This window comes from Nicotiana sylvestris, chromosome 9 (assembly GCF_000393655.2).
Source record: "Nicotiana sylvestris chromosome 9, ASM39365v2, whole genome shotgun sequence".
NCBI lineage: Eukaryota > Viridiplantae > Streptophyta > Magnoliopsida > Solanales > Solanaceae > Nicotiana > Nicotiana sylvestris.
The window spans coordinates 128966443-128989216 of record NC_091065.1 but is presented as its reverse complement, the minus strand read 5'-3'; the positions used below and the strand labels follow the sequence as shown (position 1 = coordinate 128989216).

The 22774-nt window shown below is 37.2% G+C and overlaps 2 protein-coding genes across 3 annotated transcripts; both read left to right on the top strand.

Moving 5' to 3' along the window:
* The first annotated feature begins 920 nt into the window (after positions 1–920).
* Positions 921–20212, top strand: LOC138878215 (gibberellin 2-beta-dioxygenase 2-like). Its single transcript, XM_070157881.1, has 3 exons — positions 921–1315; positions 8665–9031; positions 19955–20212. The coding sequence occupies exons 1-3, from the start codon at positions 921–923 to the stop codon at positions 20210–20212; spliced, it is 1020 nt and encodes a 339-aa protein (XP_070013982.1).
* Positions 12324–14352, top strand: LOC138877046 (uncharacterized). Of its 2 annotated transcripts, XM_070156481.1 has the most exons (5): positions 12324–12764; positions 12844–13263; positions 13344–13907; positions 13992–14045; positions 14114–14352. In XM_070156481.1, the coding sequence occupies exons 3-5, from the start codon at positions 13674–13676 to the stop codon at positions 14276–14278; spliced, it is 453 nt and encodes a 150-aa protein (XP_070012582.1). In that variant the 5' UTR covers positions 12324–12764; positions 12844–13263; positions 13344–13673; the 3' UTR covers positions 14279–14352. The 2 variants fall into 2 exon arrangements, with proteins under 2 accessions (XP_070012582.1, XP_070012583.1); XM_070156482.1 differs by having other exon boundaries at positions 12324–13263.
* Positions 20213–22774: the final 2562 nt, after the last annotated feature.

Sequence of the window (22774 nt, the reverse complement as noted above, 5' to 3'; positions counted from 1 at the left end):
TGATGAAAATTGAAATGAAAGATAATAATATAATATAGAAGAGAGAGAAAAATATAAAAAGGGATATTTTCTTTTAGGGGAAAAAATAGGAAAATAGTTGGAGTAAGTTGTCCCCAAAATGGAAAATCCCCATTATGGAGCCCAAAAAGGGGTAAAGGTTGGAGATGCCCTAACTAATATAATCTTGTACGACAAAATTAACCACTACACCCCAAACCATATCAGTTTGATTTTTGGTTACATGTGGCTAAATTTGATAATTTTTAGATAACAAAACTAAAGCAGTAATTTTTGTGCAATGAACATCCAGAAATTTGCCCAGAGCAAAGTTGATATAAATCAACACTACTATCTTACAATCCATTATTCCAAATACACCTAGGTATTACTAGAAAATGCTTATTATACATAATAATCTCATCAACAACAACAATAGTAATGGAAATGAAATTGGTTATTAAGAATAACTTGATCTTAGCCAAAAAGTCGGGGAAACGTATCAAACTTTAGAATAATATTATAGAAAGTAGACTATATATCGAATCTCATACAAAAATTTTAAAAAAAAAATTCATGTCAACAAAGGGGAAAAGGAAAAAGTCAACGGTTTTCTTTGTTTTGTTTAATGTTTGAGTGACATCAATTTTCTTCTTGTACTTTTCACACAAAGGTGTGTAATCGTCAAAAGAATATTTATCTCCATATATTCCACTTCCCACATATCTTCTTCACTTCAGTCCCCTTCTCATAGATTCTCTCTCTTCTTACGTATTGTAATAAGTACACTAATTAAAAGGGGGTTGAGGGTATTAAATCCACATCTTTCTCTATACATATGGAGAGTACGTAACATATGATTCTCTTCATTCTTTTTTTTTAACTAGTATTCTCTTTCTTCTAGCTATACTGCTTTTTTCAACATGGTGGTGGCTCATCAGCCTTCTCCGCCGTCTAGCCGCCAAGAAAAAGAAAAATTACGTGACATTGAGCTTCCTATAATAGACCTTTTGGGCGAGAGATCAGAAGTGACAAAGCTCATTGTCAAAGCCTCTAAAAACATTGGTTTCTTCAAAGTCATCAACCATGGTGTCCCTAAACATGTCATTAAAGCAATGGAAGATGAAAGCTACCGATTTTTCTCTAAACCGGCTTCCGAAAAACAACGTGTTGGACCGGCCAATCCCTATGGCTATGGCTGCAAGAATATAGGGTTCAATGGAGATTATGGAGAAGTTGAATATTTGTTTTTTCATACCAACCCTTTGTCTATCTCTCAAACATCCAAAACTATTTCCAATGACCCAACCCTATTTAGGTATCTTCTAAACTTCTTTAATTTTATGGTGAAATTTTGATTTCTTGTCACTTTTTTTTTCTAGACTAAGGTTATGGTATCATTAAATAGTTCGGAGGACATATCATGCAAGTTAACTAGCATAAAATTATTTACAAGTTTAATTACATGGTCACCACTGTAAGCACGTGATTTTTGCTTCACGGACAATCGCTCCAAAAGAAAACAAAAATAGTGACCAATGACCTCGCTGTACAAATTTTCATTTTTTATGACATGTACTGCTGGTCATTTGTGGTTTGGCCCATGTTGCATTTGATCTTACCAATCAAAATACAAAGTATGTCTGTCATGGTAATCAAACCGTAATTCGGTCGTTAAAAGAAAATTCAAAATATATGTGCATCGTCCGTTCTAGGTTGTGATTTAACTTGCTTAAACATTTTAATTTGGCGTGATAATGGTGTTGAAGTGTTACATTGTTGTTTGTTTTAATTTCATTTGTTTTATTATTTATTTGTTATTTTTCATTTTTTGTTTAAAAATAGAAAACAAAAGAAAAGAGTGAATGAAAATCAGTTTGGGCCTAAGAAATAAAACAAAAATAGGCCCAAACCAGCACAAGTCCAGTCCAGACTAGGCCTGCCCTGACCACCTCCCGAAACGACGCCGCATCATGCGTCTGATCTGAGCCGTTCAAACACACCCATCCAACGGTCCACCTCAGCACCCGTAACCCGACCTGTTTAGCCGGTCCAACCCAACCCATCACTTAAACCCAAACGACCCCGTTTTAATGTCAAACGACCTCGTCTCACCCCTCACCATCAGATCCCAGCGTTGAGATCAGATGATCTAACGGCCTGGATCCAATCTTCTACGCCGTATATAAGCCTTCCCTCACACCCCACGCCCCCTATCCGAACCCCACCTTTCCCCATCTTCTTCACCAAGCCCTGAAACCCCCCGAAATCCTAGCAGCCGCCCTAGTTTCCCTTTCACCAGAACCCGGCGGCATGAACGCCGGTGACCACCTCCTGAACACCCTAGGACCCCCTCACTCTCCTGAACATGGATCTATTACCCCCTAGCCTCAAATCCCCTTCCTTCATCTCGAATCTTCATTTGAAGATTCGAGTCGAACCCGGACCTATACCAAACCTCACCATCTTCATACCAGACACTCCCCTAACCCCCCTCGTGACCAAACCAGGCTTGGTTTGGTCCGAATCTACCCACAACTCTTAGAATCTCAAATCTAAGAATCCAAAACCTAGAACAGGAATAGCCTTGGAAACCGGCCAGTCTTATCAGAGTTTGAGGTCTAATAGACCTTAATCAAGGTGTTCTCGTGTGAGAACACCCTGATTAAAGTTTGTTCGGCCTCAAGGGTTCAAAGTTGAGTCAGATTCGGGTCAATTTGGTTTGGACATTTTTTGGTAAGTTTTTCTTGTCCTTTTTGTTTTATTTAACTGCTAATTAAGTTGTCAGCATGTTTCATTGTGTTTGTTTGTTATTTTTTTTATTTTTCATTCGGATTTCTTCCATCTCTGTCAAAGACCTTTTATTTGGTCAGTTGATTTTCTGTGTGTTCTGAATGTATTCTGTGGTATACATGATCGTCAATTAGATTAGTCGTCAAATGAGTTAATTCATATAGGTTCCCAGTGATTGAACAAAGTTGTCTGAAGTCATTCGGGACTCTGTACGTGTTGTTTATATGAACGATTGATTGTTATGTGTTACGATTAATATAGTCGAGTCGATGTATGTCGTCAATTAGTTTCAGTCATTAATGGTAACAACTTGATCCGTGTTGTTTATTTCTACTGTGATCGTATTTGAATCCCATTAGGAACTGAATTGTATTGCCTATTGGTCTTGTTCAATTTGAATTAAAGAACATCTAGGGGGTAGGTTATAATGACAGTTCACACTTTGAGTTTAAAAGGATGCCATGTTCACTTAGTTCAGATTGTGGGCAGCATGCGTATGGTCAGTTGTTTTGGATTAAAATAGTCTGACAGCACATGCTGTCAGATTATATTCTTGCTGCCCATACTTTGGTTAAATAAACAAGAGATTAGGACACTTTAACAACAAAAAGGGAGAGGGGATGTCAGGGATTTCATGGGAGTTTTGTTATTTAAAATAAGTGAGTGGAAAAACAACAGGGAGGGGGAATTTTGAGTTGTCCAGCAGGCTGTAAAGTGCTGGGATTAGGCTATAAGAAGGGGGACCTTCCGTTAGAGTAAGGGGGATTCTTTTTGGAGCCTAAAAGAGGAGGTTCTTCTGAAGAAAAAAAACTGAAAGAAAGAAACATAAATTTAGAGGATATTGTGACCAAACATTGTCTGTAAACTACATAAGAATTCACATTTGGTCAAGCTGTCTTGGCCAAGTTCTGTTGCTTGCCCTGATTGAGCTGCTTGTGATTGTTGAACTGCTGGTGTTGCTGCATTGAATACTCTGTTATTTCTGTTGGTTCGTTACTCTGGTTCTGGGATTGTTTGTTTGTTGCTCGACTGCTCTTGAGCTTCATCATTGTTGGTTGGTTGTTGTTGCTGTGTTGTTGCTGTGTGTCTGCTGTTTGTGTGTTTGTTGCATACTACTCAGCTGATCATTCCTTTCTTCCCTTGCTTTCCTTACCAGGTACACAATTACACTACCAATGTAACTCGAAAGTTTGAGCAATGAGTATAAAAGAGAAGATCTGCAGATGTTTATATATACATAGACTATTATGTTAGGCCTCATGTAATGTATAATAGTTTACGTTCTTGTTTTGGACACTGGAGATAGTCCTCATGCCTAATAAATGTCAATATATGGTAGTTGGATGTTAGACTGTGTATATAGGTTGGTGATAAAAGTATGCCCAATGCAGTAGGTTGTATCTTAGATTTAGTTTAATGGTGTAGTATAATTCTGTAATGTATGCCAAGCATGAAAATCGTACACTAACTAGTTAAGTTCTTTCCCTTCTGAAAAACTGCTTCATATAACTGGTAAACCATGTTTTAAGACAAAGAACACAGAGCTTGCAATCTCAACCTCACGAAGGTCGAGCCCAGGTCGAAACAGACCAAACAGGCCTGCATCGAACAAACAATGGCCCAGGTCTGGTCCATCACGCATGGGTTGGATTTGGGCCCTTAAATTTTGCTCGGCTGACTGTGTACGTGGCCGTGCTACTGATTTTGCGCAAGCACTCGGAATTCTGTTATAGATAACTTGCAAGCATGTAATTAACTAGGGCTATCTACTGTTTTCAATTAGTAGAGACAAACGCGACAAGAAATGTAGTTGCTATAGGATATCCTTTTAAAATAAGGACGAGATGAGACTCGACAAAAGTAAAGAAAAACGCACAAATTGCGGGGCCCTCGTTAAATGTATATATATGTTGAAGCATTCAGTCCCTAAGGTGGGTCGTTTAGCAAATCTCACGACCCTCCCGGAATAATAACGCGATAGCCTCTTTAAGCGCGTATTTAATAATTTTACCTTCTTAAATTCGGGTGCGCATTTATGTGACCCAAATCCAAATCTCGACGGATTCGAAATGTGTTTCTAATCATGGGTACATTGATGTAACGTGGTTCGAGATATGTTTTCACGACGTTGCAATTCTTGTAAAATAATAATAACGACAAAAGCGGTTAAAAGTTAAAATTTGCACATATGTTCAATTTGTATAAAATCAGATAATCAAGCCGAATACAACAGTTGAGCGACCGTGCTAGAACCACGGAATTCGGGAATGCCTAACACCTTCTCCCGGGTTAACAGAATTCCTTATCCGGATTTCTGGTACGCAGACTATAATATAGAGTCATTCTTTTCCTCGATTCGGGACTAAAATTGGTGACTTGGGACACCCTAAATCTCCCAAGTGGCGACTCTGAAATAATTAAACCAATCCCGTTTCGATTGTCCTTTAATTGGAAAAAACTCCTTGCGCCCTCACGGGTACGTAAAAAGGAGGTGTGACAACCATGAGCTCATGTAAACATCTTTGTTATATATAAAAGTGGTCCAGGATAGGAGAGAAGTTTTATTGTATGATTCACACAACTGACATTAGCTCTGTGAGACTCCTTTTTGTCTTACAAATTAGTGGATCCCAATCTTATATTTTTGGGTCCACAGAAATCTGGATCCACAAAATTGTGAGACAAAAATTTTTTTCGTATAAATAGTATCAGTTGTATGAGACACAAAATAAAATTTCCAAGATAGGATATGGGAGACTTAAAGGAGTATCTCTACTACTGTTACTCTGTTCGCCTATATACATACTCCCTCCATTTCATATTAAATGAGATACTTTTCTTTTTAGTTTATTCCAAAACAAATGACACATTTTTAAATTTGAAAATAATTCAACTTTAAACTCTTTCATTTTACCCATTTACTCTTAAAGATAAGCTTTTATAGACACACAAATATTATGACCCCACAAACTTTTTACCCCTTAAACTTTTAAAACCACAAGTTTCAAAACTCTTCTTCTTTTTCCTAAAACTCCGTGTCGAGTCAAACTACTTCATGAAACGGAGGAAGTATATAACATCTGTAAAGTTACTAAGATTACAGTTTTTGACACTATAAGGACACTGGATCATTTGTTTCACATTAGGTGACCTATTTATCGTATTGAATATAGGAATCACTACACATCTCATCCAGTGAGAGTACAAGCTGGAGAGGCTCTCTCTATAAAGAGGCCGAGATAGTAGAGTTGCAGGATCTAGTTTAGTGATGTGAGATTAATTAAATTAAGGGGGAAGGAAGGAAGGACGGATATTGGAATTTGGATAGTACACAAGTCAATTTCTTGGTTATAGGGAATGGACCTAGTTTCTGTAGCATAGGGCGTGTTGCGCCAGCTGTAGGATTGTTGAATCTTTCTCCGCCATGTTTGATCTTTTTCGAGGATTCAAAAAGAGCTAGACATCAACTACCCTTATATATCAACTCATCATGCAAATCTCTTCTTTCCCTAACTTTGCTTTCTTCTTCATGCCCAATTTTCTCCCTTTAAATGTCATTTAATTTGTACTTTCTAATTTTTGACTTTCTTTCTTGTTTTTCATTTTTTCATAAAGAGTACTTGCTCTATCGCAGTTTTATGTGAACCTATTTTCTGTTTGGTCCGTTCAAAAAAGAACGATCTTTTTCTAAATTTAGTAACAATTTAACTTAAACTTATAATTTTACCCTTAATAAAAAGATTTTATAACCACATAAATATTTTGGACTTTTTTCTGACTTGTTTAGGACAACGAATTTTAAAAATCTTTATTTTATTGGAACGGAGGGAGCAGTAACCTGGTAACTTACTGTCCAGATGTCAATGTTGTTTTAACTCAAACATGAATAGTTAATTATTTTAAATTACTCAAGCTGATGATGTCCGTAAAACTCGTCTATTTTAGAACGACAGTAATCAGTTGACTCTTGTATGATTGGTTAAATAATTAGCTATGTAAAAGCTAGTCCTCGATGGGCTAAAGACCTTCAGACTTTTGGAGTACTTAACACCTAAGTGATGCATAATTGGTGCAGTTTATAATTAAACAAGTTTCTAATTCTAGTGTAGTGGTTTTGAATTGAAGCAACACGTGCTTTTCTTGGACCATTGTCACGTGGATTCCTAATTTCTCCAATGAGTGTGGGCTTATGTTTACGAAATGATGCAACAAAAATATATCAAGAAATTTTTTTTCTTTATATTTACGGTTGTCATCATGTACTATATATCTCTATCCTAGATTAAAGGACAGAAGTTTTCTTGAATTTGTTTGACAATATTATATTCTAACAATTTAAGGAGTGAAAACCACATCCCACTAGATATGTTGAGAGGACAACTAGAGTTTTGAGCAGGATTGCATGATTCAAGAATCGACAATAGTGTCTTTGGAAGATACTTGAAGCAAATGTTGAGAAAATATGTACATAGATTTGTTTTAAAATTAAACGGAGTGCAAAATATGGGGTACATTATATTAGAAAGAGAATCATTCGTCAACGGACTGAAATTCCAAATTGGGGACTAAGTATACTCTCTACGTTTCAATTTAGATGATGTAATTTGATTTGACACAAAATTTGAGGGGAAAAAAAATATTTTTTGAAATATGTGATCCTAAAAGTTTAAGAGCAAAATTTTTGTCGGACCATAATATTTTTACGGCTATAAAAACTTATTATTAAAGGTAAAGTGAATAAAATAAAAGGTTTAAAATTAAATTATTCAAATATAAAAATATTTCATTCTTTTTAAAACACACTAGGATGAAAAAGATATAACATGGTATTATCATTTGGTAATATGATAGTGAGAACAAGAGATTAATGAAAGTTTTAATGTGCGATGAAGGAGTTCCTAGCATATTGGATGGCATGTGCGATGTCCCATGTGCTGATGCGCATTGTATATTTAGTGGTCGAAAAAATTATAATCGGTTCCATAATTTTTAAGAAAAATAATTGTTTACAAAAATGTTCTTCATATTTCTAGCTTTAAGAGACTTTAAGGACAATTTTATCTTTAACCATACTAATGTATGCATTAATAGTCTTGATATTATTAATGCTATGGTTTTTTATACATTACTTATACATAGGATAACACCAAGTATAATTTATAACTAATATATACTCCTCCGATTCACAATAAGTGATTTTTGGCCTTTTTTTATGGTCCAAAATAAGCGATTTTTTCAGATTTCAAGAATGAATTAATTATTTTTTTCCTACATTGCCCTTGGAGTAAATAGTATTGGAGTATGTGTTAGGAGTGTTTATGTGAGATAGTAAATGTTAATATGATCAATTTTATTGCTAATTAATATTAAAAGGTAGATTCCTTAATCTGTATGAAAACGACCAAAAAATCACTTATTTTGGATCGGAGGAAATATCAAATAAGATATTAATAATGCATAGAGCTAATACTTGTATTATTTTTTCTTATACCTCGTACCAAACAATCCCTTACGGTTTTATGTCATAGATTAAGAAGGGGGTACGGAACTAGATGCGAATTGAAAATCAAATTGATATAATACTTCATAACACTGTAAGACTCGTTCTGAGAAACAACACATAATGCTTCAGAATCAGATTGACCTGTCAGATATCCTCATCCATCTATAAGGTCCAATCAAATAGTAGAGATTTAGTACTTTGAAAAAAAAAAAAGAACTTTTCGATTTTCAAACATAGAAGTAGAATTCTCCCAGAATTGGTGACAGCCTAACCACTACCTTTTTTACTAAATCAAGAAAAGTTCATTAAGCTAAACGAATTCTGTGCCGATAATGTGATGAACATTTATTGATTGATGTGGTTGTTGACAGGTGTGCAGTGAATGGTTACGTAGAAGCAGTTAGGGAGTCGGCATGTGAGATATTGGAGCTGATGGCAGAAGGATTAAGGGTCCCAGACACCTCAGTGTTGAGCAATTTCCTTAGGGACTATGATTGTGACGCTCTCCTCAGGCTCAATCACTATCCCCCTTTGCCCCCACTCCAACTTCTCAACACGTCTCCTAACCAACCACCATCCAGTATTGGTTTTGGAGAGCATACTGACCCTCATATCTTGACCATCTTGAGATCCAACGACGTTGCTGGCCTTCAAATCTCACCTCAAGACGGTTTGTGGGTCCCTGTCTCCCCTCACCCTTCTACTGCCTTCTGCGTCAATGTGGGTGACGCCTTACAGGTCCGCCTTCCCCTCCCTTCTTTTACTCTACTTGTCCTGTTTACATTAGAAATCTTGTTCGCGACTGTAACAAATTAAAATTAGAGGCCAATTCAAAATGTGAACTTACTAAATACTATCTCCGTTTTAGTTAATGTGAACTTATTTTTTTTGGTCTGTTTAAAAAAAATGACCATTTCTAAATTTGAAAATAATTTAGCTTAAACTTCTAATTCTATCCTTAACGAGAAACTTTTATACCCACACAAATACTCTAAATTCTTTTTTTGACTTATTTAGGATCACAAATTTTAAAAATCTTCATTTTTTTCTTAAACTTTGTGCCCAGTCAAACAGGTTCATATAAATTGAAACAGTGTAATTTTTTGGTGAATTAAATTCATGGAAGCTACATTGGATCTACCTTTGAACAAAGTACATGCATTCCTTAATTTTTTAAGTATTTAGTATATCTTGTCTCCTAATTTAAATTGTGAGTATGTTTAGTGTCATTCGTGGCGCAATAAAGTGATACAGGATCAACGATGAACATGTCAAGAATTACAGTGGTCCCAGACTTACTCTAGTCACTATCTCTTTCTTTTTCGCATTTCTTATTTCGTAGCAGCTACATGTGCTTGTCATGCATGGTAATTAGTGGCGATAAAATGATTAAAAGAAAACAGTTATCCATATATATTATTCGTTAAAAAATGAATTGGACAATAAATTTTTTTAAAACGGGTCTAAGAACTATATTATTTAGTTAGAAAATGGATAACCAAGAGATAACTAATGAGTTTAACTTATACATTTGTAAAGCTTCAAATTTGGGGTTCCTTAAATTTGTGAGACTAGAAATTATTCTAAAAATAATCATATTCTAGAAGTCATGAATAATATGGTTTTCCATAGTATCCCCGGTTAACCCGTTTTTTATCATATATTAAATATGAGTCGAGTCAAATAATTTATCCATTTTTACATTACTTATTTTCGATTCACCCATATCCGACCCCACCCGCTCGCCCTAATATTTGCCGCCCTAATGGTAATGATAGCCCCATCCTCATATAAAGTTAGAAATGGACATAACAGATGGTGAATGATAGCTTGAATTGACATACATGATAGCAACAAGTGCTCTAGGGGGAAATAAAACTGAAAAGTGAAGTGATTAATGCTTTACAGAGTTTGGGGTTTAGCAAACTACAGGTTCCTTCAGTTCTGGCCATGCTTACAATTGATGTGATAAAACTGATCAGTTTCAGGATGAGCTGAACCGAGTGCGGAACCAAAATATGGTTTATTTTTACTAAAAATACTCAAATAAGTGTAAAAAAAAAAGTTACCAAAGTATATATAACGCCACTAATAGTGGCGCTATACAGTAACGTTAACTGTACCGTTACTGTATAGCGTCACTATTAGTGGCGTTATACTGACAAACTTACATAGCGCCATTAATAGTGGCGCTATATGCCTTATACCTGAAGACATAGCGCCATTAATAGTGGCGCTATACCCCTTAATACAAATCCCCCTCTTCTTCTTCTTCGTTCCATCTCCGACTTCCATCTCCCTCATTTTCACTTCTGGTCCCCCCCCCCCCCACCGAATCTGCCCCAATTTTTTAATTTTTTTTTTTTGGGTCCCCCGTCACATAAAAGTTTAATATTTGTGGTCCCACTGTCGAGTAGAGCTTCGTGTTATTGTGGATTCACTCTTCCGGAGTCAAAATTTCGATCTATCTACATTTCAAAAATTCTAAATCGAGGTATTTCGATTTATTTTAAGTTGAAACTTTTATAACAATGCATATTACTTGATTTGTATGTGTTCTATTCGGTTTGTGTTTATTTTTTCCGAAACTAGCATGTTAAATTTTATCCGGATTTAATTTTAGTGTTGTATAAAAATATGTAAATTAGTCTAAAAATGTGTTTGTTAATATCCTCATGTATATTTATGTATTTTTATGCCGTTTAGTTTAGATTATTTTTTAGCGGAGTAAAATGTATACTTTATTAGCGTAGTAAAACGTAGACCTTTTTAGCGTAGTAAAACGTAGACCCCTTTAGCGTAGTAAAATGTAGAGCCTTGTAGCGTAGTATTGTGTAGTAATTGTTTAATTATCTTATATTCTAGCACGAAACCCATATATATATTATTTTTACAATTTAGTTATTAAATAAATATGAATAAAAATTATTAAAAAAATATAAAATTATTAATGATAGTTTGGTACCACTGGGCCTCAGAAAATCTAGCACGAAACCCATAAGTATATATATATATATATATATATATATATATATATATATATATATATATATTATTTTTACAATTTAGTTATTAAATAAATATGAATAAAAATTATTAAAAAAACATAAAATTATTAATGATAGTTTGGTACCACTGGGCCTCAGAAAATCTAGCACGAAACCCATAATTATAAATATATATATATATTATTTTTACAATTTAGTTATTAAATAAATATGAATAAAAATTATTAAAAAAACATAAAATTATTAATGATAGTTTGGTACCACTGAGCTTCAGAAAATCTAGCACGAAACCCATAAGTATATATATAATTTTTACAATTAAGTTGTTAAAAAATATGAATTTAAATTATAAAAAACACACATAAATTTTAATGATAGTTATTAAAAATTATGAATTTTCAGTTGACGACATGGATGCACCTATACATCCCGGCCCTCGGACATCGGAGCTACTACCCCTGCAGCCCCAGCATAGATCCGAGCATATATGGGGGGGAGAGTTGCTTACGCAGACTTTTCGGGGCAGGAGAATGGATTTATTGTGGGAGTTTTTGACTCCTCCCGCGTTCTACATCCCCGTGTAGTCCATCACCTGGAGGAGATGAGATTATATAGGATCATTAGCATTGGCCGGATACAGCTCGACTATGCTTTGATCACGGCGTTGATTGAGCGGTGGCGACCGGAGACGCACACTTTCCATCTGCCCATCGGCGAAGCCACCATCACACTCCAGGACGTCGAGATTTTATATGGCCTGTCCACCGATGGCTTGCCAGTTTTACTGCCTGGGAACATGAGATATTTTAACCGGGCTGCATATATGGATATGCTGCACAGGCTCACGGGCTTCAGGTCCGAGGACCCAGATGTAGCAATTGGGAGTAGTCGTATGCAGTTGGTCCCCATTAGAGACCACTTGGTGCAGATCCACGATACTATCACCGACGACTCAGCGGAGGTGGATGTGGAGCAATATACGAGGCTGTTGTTGCTCCTTCTATTTGGGGGGTCTTGTTCCCGAACACTTCGGGGAACCTAGTGAGCCTTCGTTTTCTGCATCATATTGCGGACTTTGATGATACAGTCAGCTACAGCTGGGGTGGTGCTGTCCTATCTTTTTTGTACAGGCAGATGTGCCGGGCATCCATGGGCACACAGAGAGACGTTTCTGGCTTTCTGCCACTTCTACAGGTGACAACTTATTCAAATAATTTGTCGTTTAGTTCCAATTCTACCTAGTTAGAGTTAATCTTTACGTCAACTTTCTGTTTTAGGTTTGGGTGTGGGAGCGATTTCTGCAACTTCGGCCACCTCTACCACAGCTACCGGCTAATGTACATATTCCTGATCTCCCTCTAGCTTGTAGGTGGGTATTGCGTCGTAGACTTGCACGAGAGTATCATGGCCATCATAATCTCCCCTTCTGTAGGGATGTGTTGGATTTTCTGGAGGATGCACAGGTGAATATCTAACTAAACTTACCAATTAATTTTTAACTAGGTGTTGCGCAAACTAACGGTTTGTGTTATTATTTGATAGTTCATCTGGACGTCGTACAACGAAGAGCTGATAGGTACCCTGCCAGCGTATTGCACGCACGGTCGCCATATTTGGAGGGCTTCCGTCCCTCTCACGTGCCTCGATATTGTTGAGCATCATGCCTCAGAGCGAGTATTTCGTCAGTTTGGATTTCCGCAGTCTATACCGACTCAGCCTGCATGGGATCCTTTACATTATGAGAGGGATGATAGGATGAGAGTGGACGACACATTTATTGAGTGGCTGACAGCGCAATTGGGTATTTGGGACAGCCGAGGGGACTTGACCCCAGCTCCGCAACACTTTCCTATCGAAGTTTATATGGCATGGTACCGCACTGTTTCCCGACTTTTTATCGGGAACCCAGTTCATCAGGTAGATGGTCGATACGTCTCATACGCCGGGAGACATGAGGCTCTGGTATGTTTTCTGTTATTATCAATTACTTTAATAGTAATTTCTAGTCAAATACGTAGTTTATATTAAAAACTTTTGTGCAGGCGATTGGATTGCATACCGTATATCGTATGGGGCAGCAGATGCAGAGTTATGTCCACGACCCTGTGATCATGCAGGACTATAGTCGTCGCTTAATGGATGTGGCTGCCCAGACACTGCAGCGAGGCCGATCGGATCAGCGTTTGGCACACCAGCCAGATTATGTTGACCCAGCCACATACCAGCGAGGTCGTGGTATGCCACGGGGTGGTGGCCGACGAGCTGCTGCAGCTCCACGATGATCTGCTGGTGTTGGACGACGCGGTCGTGGGCGGAGAGGAGGTCCCCAGCAAAGGGGCTTTGAGGCTCATGCTGATGATGTTGTTGCTGATATGGGAGGTGGCATGCATGAGACCGACATGCCGTCTTACAGCCTTGGCATTTATGACACTCCAGGGACGTCGCAGGTGACCCCATCGGGTCAATTCTTGATCATGGGCTCGGATTTTCAAGGAGTGGAGTTGGGTAGATATTTCCCTGGCCCGTCTACCACTGATGAGTCTCGACCGATCCGAGATTTTGATAGTGGGCACCGACTGAGTTATGGCAGCTCATCACATGCGCAGGTATGAGTTTATTAGTATTAATTTTATTACTGTTTTTACTATAACTTATTTATTTTGTTTTAACTTTATTAATTTACTTTTTAGGCTTCATGCGATGCTGCGACAGATGACTACATTCAGGATCCAGACACGATTATGGTAAGACAATATAAATTTTTGTAAATTGTTATGTAGTTTTCTATACTAAGTTTGATATTATTATGTAGCCTTCTACTGGACCTGACAACACCACCGATACATGTCATCCTGTGCCGCATCCGGCCATAAGGAGACGACTTGATGATGATGATCCTGATAGCGTACCCGGGCGGCAGGGGATGCGCCTCAGGCCAACGACTACTTTGAGACACACCGGATGCGGGACACATTGATTCGGTCTTCCATATTTTTGTTTTTTTGGTGTAAATAATATTTTTTTGTACATTAACAACAATATTTAGTCGAATATGACAATTACTTTTTTTAGTTCTCATTTCGTTTTATAGTTTTTGGTATAGTAACACAACAACTTAAACTTAACTTCCACTTAAATTAAAATAAAATTTAGTACAACAAACAAGGAAAACATTACTACAACACAAACACAAACATAACAGGCCAACATAATAAAAATACATGACATATGAAAATGACACTAAACACATACACGTCAATGCTCCATCCTCAGTTGTCATTTATTCTTCGCTCCAACCACTTAAATCGTTCTTCCATTTGTTCTTTTTCTTCTTCTAACTCTTTCACTCTCGCCTTCACCTCCGCAAGTTCCCGTTTATATTTTTCGTTGCGTTCCTTGTGTGCTTCACAATTCCATTCTGCTCTCCATTTTTTATCTTCCACCTCCTTCAGTTTCTCCCTCATTTCTGTAATAATTCTATCTCCCTCCTTTTGTATTCTATGCTGGTATAACAACATATTATGAAATTCCTGTAATCTATCCCTGTAGCTTTCCTGATAACATGGTTCCTCAGCCCATTCATCAAATTCACAAGTAGGTTCGTCGGGTTGCTTGTACAACTTGTTCATACAGCACCAATAGCGGCGTCCAACGTTAGCACCTTCCCACCCACAATCCATCATGCATGGTTTTCCACATAAGCAAATTGGTGGACGACCAGGTTGAGCCATTTGTGAACTATTTGCTTATAATAAAAACCTTACTTACTTTTAATGAAATATTTCTTGGGGGAAATTTTTAGCACACAAAATAACTACAATGACCCCATTATTTATAGGCTAAACAATACACATATAGCGCCATATCTAATGGCGCTATATTAGATAGCGCCATATCTAATGGCGCTATATTAGATAGCGCCATATCTAATGGCACCATATCATGATGTTGACGAGACGACTTTATGTCAGCCGGTCACACATATCTAATGGCGCCATATCATGATGTTTTCAGCTTTTTCAGTTCGACAAGACAAGACACACATAGCGCCATATGTATATTTTGTGTATTAAATATCGTGATAGCGACAAGACAACACACATAATAAATATACCGATAATTATATTAAATTATTATTTAAATAGGTAAAAAGGGAAAGTACAAATCATAATTAACAAACAAGAAAATATTATTTCATAAATACTTAAATCGTATACATAACAACTAATTATTACAACATGAACTCATGGGTAGTTAGGTACAATAGAAGAACACCCGCCCTGAGCTTGATTATTATTGCCACCCAAAGGACATTTTCTACGGTCGTGGCCTGTTTGCGAGCATATACCACATTTGCGTGCATATACGATATCACTAACATCTATTTGGTTACGTATACGCGTTCTCTTCTGCACCTGTCTTTTACACAAATAGGACTTGTTACACACCATTTTAAATGGTTCTGGGGCCAGTAATGCTCAGAACCCACTGGTTGCAGCTGACCACTATATGTGTTTAGGTATTTGGAAACACTATATTGTTGATCAATATAGTTGGTCTCCGCATAACCAACACGTTGAAAACACTTGATGGCATGTGAACAAGGCATGTGGTAGATTGACCATTTCCCACATGAGCATAACCTTGTGGATTCATTTACAGTATGTACATTATTACCCCGATTATTATGGATAGCGGTGCGAACTTCAAAAATACCTCGTTCGTTATCATATTGCAAAAAGGAATGCCAATGTGCTCGCCGTCTGTATTTCTCTAATCTCTTCATAGGCACTGGCATAAATTCAACACCCCTTTCCATCAATTCCGTTGCAGCTGCAGACCGTTGTACAAACCTCTCCGCCATCTGCTTGAACGACATACGCACCATGGCTATGACGGGCAATCCTCTTGCCGACTTTAATAACCCGTTGAAGGATTTTGACACGTTTGTAGTAAGAATTCCCCAGCGTCTGCCACCATCTGCATGCAACGTCCACTTTTCAGGATCATGTCGCATTAACCAACGATATGCTGCATCATCTTCTTTCCTGATAGAATCCATATGTCTCCAGAATTTATGTTGTTGGTGGTCTGTTGCTGCTATCCACATCAAATCATGTAGATCTTTTTTGGGATGTGCCTTCTTGAAATTGGCCTTAAAGTGCCTCACACAGTAATGGTGGTATGCATAAGGTTCTTGCCAGGCAGGAAGGTTCTCCACAGAACTTAATATACCCCCGTGCCGATCAGATATTAGACAAATACCTGAACGATGTGTGACAACGTGATCTTTCAAGTGGTTCAAAAACATTGTCCACGTCTCTGTGCTTTCATTTGCACAAATAGTAAAGGCTAGAGGAAATATCTGTCCATTTGCATCCACAGCCACGGCTATCAATAGCTTGATATCGTACTTTCCATAGACATGAGTTCCGTCTATGGATATTACGGGCCGACAATACGGAAAACCATCAATTGCTGGCTTAAATGCCCAAAACACGTAATTGAATATATATTCTGGTTTACCCGGACTCCGCTCAAGCTTCCATTCAATAACTGTTCCGGGGTTAAAGTGCTGCAGTGCAGCTATGTAGTTAGGCAGATCTGCAAATGACTTATCCCAGTTACCATAGACTATTTCAAATGCTCTTTTGCGCCCAAGATATGCCTTTCTTTTAGTAATTGTGTGACCATATTCCTGGTAGACTGTTGTAATGCACTCTTTGATTTTATACCTTATGGACGCTTCAATATGCGGAATAAGTACAAGAGATATCAAGTCAATATCCAAGTTGAAGTGATTCCCGTTGAAAGTGTCCATTTCGCATGTGTGGGTGGGAATGTATTTACCCACTTTCCACATACCTGTTTTCTTCTTCGACGCACGCAACATCCAATTACATGGCCAAAACCACCTGCGGCAAATAGCCTTGTATACCGTCGGACTTGACTCCGATACCTGCATCTCACGACACTCTTTAACATTGTGCATTTTACAAGCCCTGCTTACGCGTGCTTTATCAGGAAAAAGCATCCCCTTTGCAAGCACCGTTGGTCTAGACTCATCCCACATTGCTGTCCGGATTTCATCAAAATCCCGTGTGAGAGCTTCCACATCCGGCACGGCTGACAAGTTATCAATATAAGGAATCTCCCTTGAATGAAACGACACTTCAGACTCGTTCACTTTTCGTCTATGGGGGGCTCTCTTCAAATCCGGTCCTTCCTCCTCGTCCTCTTCATCACCATCCTCACGAGCAAATGGTGTCTCGTCTCCCGATTCATCGGCATTGTTATCGTAATCGCTGTTCTCTTCCTCACTCTGTTCATCTGCCAGATCCTGATGTAATACGTCATTTTCGGGCAATTGAGTGAGTACGGGTAGTTCAACTTGCTCGTTTTCACTGCACATTTCAACAAAAATATAAGCTGCTAAATTAATAAATGCTTTATATATGGCTGTAGCTTTTCACTTACAAGTTGTAATGTGATGACATTCCATGATGGACGTTTTCAGTTAGGTGATGACTACCGGATGGGTCACTTGTAAAATTCATATCCGGCCGGTACCCCCTATTAAATAAATGAGCGTTAAAATTTATTCAATACGCAAAAATATACATAATTAACACAAATGAAAATTGAAGTTTACCACTCTTCTTGTGAATTATGGAAAGCAGGGTATAAATTATTTTCTCGCTGCTCATTCGCCGACGGTGATAAATTTAAATCAAGAAAAATTCTTTCATCTGGAACATGTCCGGCAAAAACTGATCCAGAATAACCACCCGATGACTGGGGGTTATCTCTACTACGCACAACCTCATTTTTTGGAACGTCTTCGACCTTCACGTACATCTCCAACATTGTGATTACAAGAAATTCCCGGCATTCGTCCGGAGTCCTCAAGAAATCACTCAAAGTGTCATCATCGTCGATGTTAAACTCTGAGTAAAAAGCAACCCCTTGCGGCGTAACGGAATACGGATATCTTCCGGTTACTTTGAGTATCACTGAACGTTTTCTCACACTCATTTTTTTGCATAACAACGATATCAATGTTTCGTACTCCATTGAAAGTGGCAATTTAACATTACACTTAGCAGGTAAACTGTAGCCCACAGAGTTATTCTCCATCACAACCTCACCCCCCAATATAATGATACTCTTATTCTACGTTCTTCAGACATAATGAAAAAATGCTGGAGAATTTAACAACAATAGAAACCAACAAGAGTTAAAAAATTTTTTTGAATGAAGTTGGGGCGATTCTACGATGTTTATATAGAAAATGGTTAGCCGGTTTTTTTTTTTTTTTTTTTTTTTGTATATAGCGCCACAAAAAGTGGCTTTATACACATTTAAATTATTGAAACCAGACATTATTGGTGGGGTCAGGGTATAAGGCATATAGCGCCACTATTAATGGAGCTATGTAAGTTTGTCAGTATAACGCCACTAATAGTGGCTCTATACAGTAACGGTACAGTTAACGTTACTGTATAGCGCCACTATTAGTGGCGTTATATATACTTTGGTAACTTTTTTTTTTACACTTATTTGAGTATTTTTAGTAAAAATAAACCATATTTTGGTTCCGCACTCAGCTGAACCCTCTCTGCAAGAATATTTTTGGAGGGCCCTACTTTCATTACTGGTAAAAGTTCTAAACTTTTTCCTTGGATATTCGTAAATGCTCTAAAGTGCCAACTAGCTCTTTGATAGGTGTGGACAACTCTTGGTAGTTCAGCGGTTGCCTGTTAGCCACATTAGTATTGCTCACGTGCCAAAAAGAATATCGATGATTACGTCCTCCGTTCTAGTTGATGTGAATTATTTTTTTTTGGTATTATTCAAAAAGAATAATAATTTTCTAAATTCGAAAATATTTAGCTTAAATTTTCAATTCTACCCTTAATGAGAAGTTTTTATAACTACACAAATACTCTCAACCACTTTTTGATTTATTTTTTCTTAAATTGGAACGGATAGAGTAAACTTTAGCTATTCATTTGAATATTGATTACGATTATTTTCTTAAAAGTTTATATATTTGAAAACTAGGCTAAACATACGACATTACAAACATCTATACTTTATAATCTTAGAGAGATGTTTGAAAATTCATAGTCCAAAGTAAAAGTTAGTTCTAACTCCACCCAACATTATTACATTTGAAGAGGAAAAAAAGACAGAAGAGTGATACGAACTATCAAGTACTCCCTCCGTTTCGTATTAGATAAGATACTTTCCTTTTTAGTCTGTTTCAAAACAAATGATACATTTCTAAATTTGAAAATAATTCAACTTTAAATTCTTTCATTTTACCCATTTACCCTTAATGAGAAGCTTTTATAGCCACACAAATGTCATGGCCCCACAAACCTTTTACCCCTTAAACTTTTAAAATCACAAGTTTCAAAAGTCTTTTTTTTCTTAAACTCCCTGCCGAATCAAAGTACCTCATCTAATATGAAATGGAGGGAAGGGAGTAATTAATTCTAATGTAAAGTGGGAAGAAAGATCTGTTCTTTGACACTTTAGTCCCTGCATTTTATGGAAATATAATACAAAGATTGATGACTATCTAGCTATACCAAGGAGCAAAAAGACTAACCCTTTAGGAATTGTACACTTGGTATTTCACTTGCAGGCACTGACGAATGGAAGGTTTTTGAGTATGAGGCATAGGGCCATGGTGAATTCTTGCAGAACGAGGTTGTCAATGGCATACTTTGGAGCTCCAGCCCCCAATGCCAGGATAGCTTGTCCCCTTGAGTTGCTCTCACCACAAAGACCTTATCTCTACAGACCTTTCACTTGGGATGAGCATAAGAAAGCTACTTATTCCAGGAAGCTTGGAGACGCACGCCTACACTTCTTTAGGGTACAATCAGATCTTTGTGAATGAAGGGGAAAAAATGAGGCTTCAATGGTTGTGTACATCCCCAAAGGGGAGTTTTGTTTCCGCCCATTCCCCCTCTGTTTTGGCTTAACATATTTTTAACTATTTCCTAGGAGTACAAGCTTTAATGAAAAAACAGATTTGGTTTTCTCTTGTACTTTGATGAAGGTAAATGGAAATTTATTTCGGAAGCTCGATTAGCACTATGGTTTTCACTTTCAAACAAACTCGTCAATAAACTCATTTCAATAAAACCATTTTGAATATTTGCGAAGGAAGCTTTGGAGTAATGGTAAAGTTGTCTCCGTGTACTCTACAGGTCATGAATTCGAACTATGGAATTAGTCACTGAACGAGACCTTGCGTGAACACGAGATACTACGTGCAATGGGTTGTTCTACCCTTTTGCCCATTTGTGAATAATGCTGCAAGGAATTGCGAAGTTATGATTCTCTGGTTCCATGACATACGCGTTCGAGTCAAAGAGTAAGTGCAAAAAGATCAATAGTCAATAATAAACACAGTTAGGTCCGATTTGTTAAAGATAATGAAAGGAATGCTGGTGATAGGGTTGCAGAGGTTAAGGCACTAGGCAATAGCAAGCATGGGAATAAAAATAAACTTTTAATCCAACATTGACAAAGAATATTAAATTCAAATCAAAAAATTTATTGATAGATGGCGCCTGCCAGTGTCTTATTCTGATTTAATCAAAGGTACCATTGTTGAGCTTAAGCACATACACAAAGCCTACGCAGCGCAATATTAACAGAAACGTACCTTCAGCCATTGTTGTTCAAGCGTTGCAGGAAATAGCCTTTGAAACCTTTAGCATAAAACCTAGAGATTCTTCTAGCATATGCCTATCATAGGATGCGAGACTGATGTAGTCACAGGCGTATTTATATGTAGGCTAGGGACTCTTAAGCAAATACTTTAACCTTAGAGACTTCTCCATAAATTATAATTACCCTAGGTACTTCTAATATATGGTAATTTTTTTCCATCAAAGAAACTACCATATATGCACAACTACAAATATTATCCGATATATTATTTCCTTTAGGAGACAAGGTAAATAATTTATTACCTTATATGTGGGCCACACTAGAAGTCTCTAGAAGAGACGGTAAATTTCTAACATTCTTCCACTTGGCCCACATATTAAAATCAGATAATTTTTTATGAGAGATAAACATATAATATGTCCATAGACTTTATCACTCAGCTAAGAGTTATGCAACAATCACTTTCGCTAGAACATATCATCACACGAATCATACCGATCATGCTTTTAAACAAACACTTCCTTCCATGTATTACAATGCACAATATATTCTAACAAAGCGTCTAATAACTTTACGAATGAACTTAATATAAGTCATTCAGAGTCCAACTTTATTGATACAATAATCACAAATAATACATGAAAAACCAAGTGTGTATTGTCATGTATATCAAAATAAACATAATGTCCAGACAAACTGTTAGAGAGCAAAGAAAAACTAAATTGAGCTACTAAGCCTCAGATGGGTTACATGATCCTTGAAAATATTAGCCGGAAGACCTTTAGTCATAGGATCAGCAATCATCAAAGTAGTACTAACATGCTCAAAATTCACATCTTGCTTTTTCACATAGTCTCTAACCATCAAGTACTTTATGTCGATGTGCTTGCTTCGGCTTCCACTTTTATTGTTCTTAGAGAAGAACATTGCAGCTGAATTGTCACATAAGGTTCTCAATGTCCTTGAAATGGAATCGACAATCCTAAGACCAGAAATAAAGTTTTTCAACCATAACACCTATGATGTAGCTTCATAGCATGCTATAAATTTAGCTTCCATTGTGGATGTTGCAACAATGGTCTGTTGACACTTCTCCAAGACACAACACCTCCAGCAAGGAGGAAAATGTATCCTGAAGTAGATTTACCAGTGTCTTTGCATCCACCCAAATCAGAGTCTGAATATTCAATCACCTCCAATGAGTCAGAGTATTTGTATGTGAGCTTAAAATCTTGGTTCCTTGCAAGTATCTCAAGACACTTTTACCAACTTTCCAATGGTCAAGACCATGGTTACTTTGATATCTGCCAAGCATTCCTACCACAAAAGCAATATCAGGTCTAGTACAGACATGTGCATACAAAAGGCTCCCAACAAGCGAAGCATAGGGAATGTCTTTCATTTTCTCCTTTGGAGTGTGCAGCATAGAGCCATGGTGAATTCTTGAAGAACGAGGATGTCAATGGCCTATCGTAGAAAACCTAGAGATCCTTTTAGCATATGCCTATCGTAGGATGCCAGACTGATGGAGTCACATGCGTATTTATAGGTAGACTATGGACTCTTAAGCAAATACTTTAACCCTAGAGACTTCTCCATTAATTATAATTACCCTAGGTACTCCTAATATATGGTAATTTCTTTCCATCATAGAAACTACCATATATGCACAACTACAAATATTATCTGATATATTATTTCCTTTGGGAGACAACATAAATAATTTATTACCTTATATGTGGGCCACACTAGAAATCTCTAGAAGAGACGGTAAATTTCT

Excerpts from the sequence above, each read along its gene's own strand:
- LOC138878215 (XM_070157881.1), top strand. The coding sequence starts at position 921 with ATGGTGGTGGCTCATCAGCCTTCTCCGCCGTCTAGCCGCCAAGAAAAA. Across the intron at positions 1,316-8,664 it reads AATGACCCAACCCTATTTAG|GTGTGCAGTGAATGGTTACG; the intron begins GTATCTTCTAAA and ends GGTTGTTGACAG. Across the intron at positions 9,032-19,954 it reads ATGTGGGTGACGCCTTACAG|GCACTGACGAATGGAAGGTT; the intron begins GTCCGCCTTCCC and ends TTTCACTTGCAG.
- LOC138877046 (XM_070156481.1), top strand. The coding sequence starts at position 13,674 with ATGGGAGGTGGCATGCATGAGACCGACATGCCGTCTTACAGCCTTGGC. Across the intron at positions 13,908-13,991 it reads GCAGCTCATCACATGCGCAG|GCTTCATGCGATGCTGCGAC; the intron begins GTATGAGTTTAT and ends TTTACTTTTTAG. Across the intron at positions 14,046-14,113 it reads AGGATCCAGACACGATTATG|CCTTCTACTGGACCTGACAA; the intron begins GTAAGACAATAT and ends ATTATTATGTAG.